This window comes from Arachis stenosperma, chromosome 6 (genome assembly GCF_014773155.1).
Source record: "Arachis stenosperma cultivar V10309 chromosome 6, arast.V10309.gnm1.PFL2, whole genome shotgun sequence".
Taxonomy (NCBI): Eukaryota; Viridiplantae; Streptophyta; class Magnoliopsida; order Fabales; family Fabaceae; genus Arachis; species Arachis stenosperma.
Window position 1 is genome coordinate 146437446 of NC_080382.1, and position 5498 is coordinate 146442943.

The 5498-nt window shown below is 26.3% G+C and overlaps 1 protein-coding gene across 1 annotated transcript; it reads right to left on the reverse strand.

Moving 5' to 3' along the window:
* Window positions 1–202: 202 nt before the first annotated feature.
* Window positions 203–5253, reverse strand: LOC130935857 (dihydroflavonol 4-reductase). The gene is made up of 6 exons (XM_057865763.1): window positions 5059–5253; window positions 4417–4586; window positions 3742–3936; window positions 2504–2663; window positions 2091–2283; window positions 203–624 (listed from the first exon to the last, which is right to left on the reverse strand). Exons 1-6 carry the CDS (start codon window positions 5174–5176, stop codon window positions 423–425), a joined length of 1038 nt encoding a protein of 345 aa, XP_057721746.1. The 5' UTR covers window positions 5177–5253; the 3' UTR covers window positions 203–422.
* Window positions 5254–5498: the final 245 nt, after the last annotated feature.

Sequence of the window (5498 nt, forward strand, 5' to 3'; positions counted from 1 at the left end):
AATTTTTATCTTTGGTCGGATAGCTAATTAATTTTGTTGTTTTTTCTTAATAATTATTCATATTCACAATTAGATATCATATAATTATTCATATTTTTTTATTTTATAATTTAAATTTTTAAGAAAAAAAATTTGATGAGAGGTAACATATACAGGAAAAAGAAAAAGAAGGGAGAGTTGATGGGAGATATAAAATTGCTCAACCACAATATAGAAATAGTTCAATATAACATATAAGTGATACTCAAAATCAAACAGAGCATTTGCCATTTGGTGACTTGTTGAAAGACAACCCTGACTTCTTAAAAACCATGATCAAGAGCACAAAGATATGGACTTATATTTATTCATTTGTGTGTGATATGCCATTTATTCTTGTTGTCTTTGCCTCTTTGCAGTAGTTTTAATAATATTAGGAAGGATCACTTGATATCTTTGCATGCTTCATCATCATTTTCTGGAGTTGCAAGTTTATTATTATTAGGAAGGAGGCCTTTTTCTCTGCATGTGTCAACTGCTCCAGTGTACATGTTCTCTAATGTGTATTTGAATTGGAAACCCAAATCTTTGATCTTGTTGGAAGAAAATCTGATAAGCTCCAATTCATCTGGAATATTCTTGAACCTATAATTCCATTGTGCTCAAATTATACCAACATTCACTATTTTTTCCCCCAATGCACGTTGTGATATATATATATATAGAGAGAGAAAGTATAAGGAGCCAATGACCTAAGCGTACAATGTGTACAACGGAGGTTTAGGAAGTATTACATATATGAGCATTACTGTTACATTGTCCTGTCAGGTTACTCTTTTGGGATGAGTGGGTTCATGACATGGTATTAGAGTTCTAGATTCGAAAGGTCAAGGGTTCGATCCTTAGTGAACTCTGGTTATTCTAAATAGTATAGGTGATGTTTATTTTATAATTCAATAGCCTAACATTGTACACTTAAACCATTGGCTCCCTAGCACTACCCAGATATATATATATATATATATATATATCAATTAAATTTAACACCTATTATTTGTATATCAAAAATCAATCATAATCAACCACGATATATACAAATATGTATTTGACATCTCATAAAAGATTTTATTGTATTACTATAAATAAATTTGATTATCACAAAAAAACCTTTAATTATTTGTTTATTGCAATTCTGATAGGTTTGATAAATATTTTTGTGATATTTATTATGTAAAAATATTTTTAATTTATCTATTACGTTCAGTATAATTATATAAAAATAATTTTATTTATTTATTATATTAAAATATTTTTATAAGTAGTTTAGAAAGACGAGATTTAGTTTTTGGACACTTAATTAAGTGGATAAGTAAAATAATTACTCACGTGACAACCTGAACATTTTACCTCTTTATTAAACATCATCTAAAATTATTAATTGTCAATAAAAATAGTTATAAAGTTATTTCGTATAATTCTCATGATTAATTATTTAATTAAAAAATATGTAAAAATTAGTATGTATAAATATACACAATATATAGCGACTAATTTAATAATTAATTTTTTATATACACATAATATTTTTATAATTTTAATTAGTATAATTTCATAAAGATATAAATTAAAGTGTTTAGTTTTTTAATATACTGATAATATTGTGTCTTTTAATGATGTAGTAATATATTATTAATTATATTAATCGAATTTATATACAAATTGAATATTAACTTATAATGTGAATATAGGTGAAAATTTATATGCAGTTGTTTTATACATGAAGTTGATATTTAAAAATTATAAAATAATTTAATTAAATTATTATTCAATAATTTTTAACTATCAATTTTATATAAAAATAATTACATGTGAGTTTTTATTTTTTAAATAATATAAACTTCTTACTCAAGTTTGGCACATTTAATTTGTCATTACTTTAGTAATTCATTTTTCTTTTAGCTTTAACTGTGAAATTAAAGATACCCTTTGAGAAAAAAAATCAGTAATTAAGTTAAACATTGCTTATTAGTTAGAAATCAGTTAAAGTATACAACTATACATACAATTAATTAATTAATCAACGTAACAAAGCATGATGTGATATTTCTTACGTTGTGGGAACATTGTACTCTGGATATTTTTTGTTAAGAAACTTTGCAATCTGATGAATGGTGGCATCACATGCAGAGCAAATGTACCTCCCTTCAACTTTTGGCTGCTCGAATAGAAAAATGTGAGCACGACAAAGATCATCTAAGTGCACAAATTGCCCTTGCTTTATGATTGAATAATGTGCCTCATTCCCTGACAATTTAATCATTAGTATCACTCCATCATATAATCAATTTTTTCTCTATTAAATTCTTTATACAATAATAAAATTAAACAGATCATCTTTAAATATTTCTTTCCAAAGAAGGAGTGTTAAAATTTAAAATATAAGATTTAGAGTTGAGTATTTTATTTTTTGTTCTTTTTATTTTTTTCTACCTTTAATAATATATTAATTTTTATTACGATGTACCTGTGATGGGTGAAAGAGCAGTAATAAGGCTAGGTGGCATTGTTGGCATAATAAAAGGGCCAACTACAAGAGGTGGAATAATTGTGATGAAATCCATGTTGTGCTCCTTTGAAAATTTCCATGCTTCTTGCTCAGCAAGTGTCTTAGAAACAAAATACATCTAAAAAAAGAAGCAGAATATAAAGTTGAGACTCAAGGTGATTTGTTATAAATATAATTATGCTATTAGCAAGTAATTCCTAGATAAAATTGCAAATAATCCCCTTCTACATTTTAGGTTTGTGTAAGTTTCTTTAGGGTAAATTATTAAATTGGTTCTTTACGTTTGGGCGTAATTATGTTTTAGTCCTTAAGGTTTAAAGTGTTCTATTTAAATTCAAAAAAGTTTTATTTAGCATCAATTTAGTCCCACAAAAGAGGTCAAAGTTAAATAATTAATGGAATATCCTACATAACAACAGTACAAAAACAAAATCGATAATTTGAAGAACAAGTACAAGCTCCAGAGGCACAAAATCAATCGTGATGCATCAATACGTTTATTTATTATTTTTCTTATAATATAAATAAAATATTTTCTATAGAACTAAAAAGAATGATAAATAAATGTATTGAGGCATCAACGATTTATTTTGTGCCTCTGGAACTTGTACTTGTTCTTCAAATTATCGATTTTGTTCTTATAGTGTTGTTATGCAAGACATTCCGTTAATTATTTAACTTTGACCATACTGTGGGATTAAATTGATGCTAAATGAAACTTTTTTAGATTCAAATAGAATATTTTAAACCTTAAAGATCAAAACAGAATTACATCCAAATATAGGGGATCAATTTATTATTTTACTCAATTTTTTTAATATGTGCAATAATATTATATATGCACTAAAAATCAATTATTAAATAAACTATTGATATATATATATATTGATTTTTTATGTATTTATAATATAATTGTTTAAAGAATTTAATTGTTAATCTGCAGTAAAAAGGTTTTACACAAAAAAAAAATACTCTTTTGTGGAGGATGTTGTTTCTTAAAAAGACAACAAAACAAAATATATTAATCAATGAAAAAGGACTTTAAAATATTAACTAGTAAATGAATTTTTTTTAGTCAATATCAATTTTTTTAAATTTTAAATTCTCTAAAAAATAAAAAATTATAATAATAAAAATATTATTATTAACTAATTAAAAATTAATTTTCTATAACCATTCGTATATTATATACTAACCCAGCCAGTCATTTTGACTCTTCGGCAGAAGTCAACATCACTCCAACAAGTTTCATCATACAAATCTTTTTTGGGCTCTGAAACGTTCACTGTTCCTGCTGAGGATGTGAATATCAACCTTCTCACTGTTTTGGCCTTCAAGCATGCTTTCATTATGTCTATTACTCCGTTTATTGTAGGCTTTATCACTTCGTTCTGCATTTCAAATATATAATTAAACCATGTTTCTCAATTTACATACAATCATCATATATGTGAAATTTTTACATACCAAGATAAAATTAAACGTATATGATGATAAATTAAATTCATAATCTATAGTCCGTTACAAATTTAACATTTATACCCATGAATGATTTTAATCATTTAATCACGTGTTATATATTTATTTATGAGCATTTATCACATGATATTATAAAAGTAGCAATGAATAAACATCTTTTATTTTTATTTATTTATTACTTCTCAACAAAAGTTGGAATCCATTTACCATGCTTTATTTTCAAATGTAGTTGCAGTTGCAGTTATTTTTAAAGTATAAAGAAATTTTAATCCAATTGTCAAAAAAAAAAAATACTTTTTATAATCAATACATGAATAGTTATCTAAAAAATAAATACTATTAAATTATTGTGTAAAATAATTTATGCTGTCACTGTATCATAATTAAAGTACCTCAGGGTCCTTGGACTCGAAATCCATGGGGGTGGCGACATGGAAAACTCCGGTGCACCCATTAATGGCTTCATCAAAGCTTCCCTCTTCACCAAGTTCAGCTTTCCACAGAGACAACTTGGCTTTCGCCCCTGGTAATTCCAGCAAATGCTTCACCTTCTTCATATTTGCTGTATATAATTAATAATACCACTTATAATGTTAATAATTAATAGATATTCTATCATTAATTTACCACTAACAAAATAATATTAATAAAGCTGAAAAACCAAAAGAATTAATTAATAACATTGAAAAAATCAGAGTGTATATATGTATGCTTTTTAATTTTGGTTTGAACGCTAATCCATATGGTAAAATTTAAGTGAAAATTAAGGGGGACAAAATTAGTAAAATCATATTCTAGATAACTCTAAAGTCTAAACACAAAACTAAAACATATTTTGTCATTAGATAAAAAATATATATATTTATTCTTTCAAATATTATATTATTAAGAGAAAAAATAGTGCCAACGAGATGAAACTCAAATCACATATTCTTTTTATCTTCGGTTAAAAATTTTAGATTCGAGTTTTACTTTTAACTTTAAAAAAAATAGTGTTTCAAAAAATGTTACAAATATCGATATAAAGTCTTGACCTGGGTCGCGCACGGTGGCTCGAACGGTGTAGCCATGCTCCAAGAGTCTCATGACAAGCCATGAACCGATGAAACCAGAAGCTCCGGTAACACAAACGGTTTCAGACACTGAACCCATGATCTTTCTCTGTTCTCTCTGTTTCTTTTATTTTCTCTTCTTGCTCTTCTATTTTTTTTTTCTGTTTTTATCTTTTTAGGTTTATAAATGCAATTGAGAACATTGCATGGATAAGGTACATTTTATAGATTCCTTGGTGGTGAAAGAGGAGTTATGAGAAGAATTCTAATGGAATGTTGTGAACTTTACCTACCCATCAAGTGATGAAATTTTGTTTGGCACGCACATGGGTCTACAAGAACATTGTGTGTGAATAATATTAACAATTAATTTGTGTTGTGTGGGCTTAGGCCTTGTCAATTTTTCTTTATGCTAAAACGTA

Bases quoted from the DNA above. Each gene is read 5' to 3' on its own strand.
- LOC130935857 (XM_057865763.1), bottom strand. From the start codon at position 5,176: ATGGGTTCAGTGTCTGAAACCGTTTGTGTTACCGGAGCTTCTGGTTTC. The intron at 2,664-3,741 runs GTTAGTATATAA...TTCTTTTTTTAG, and splicing joins GAGTCAAAATGACTGGCTGG to ATGTATTTTGTTTCTAAGAC. The intron at 625-2,090 runs GTAAGAAATATC...ATGGAATTATAG, and splicing joins GAGTACAATGTTCCCACAAC to GTTCAAGAATATTCCAGATG.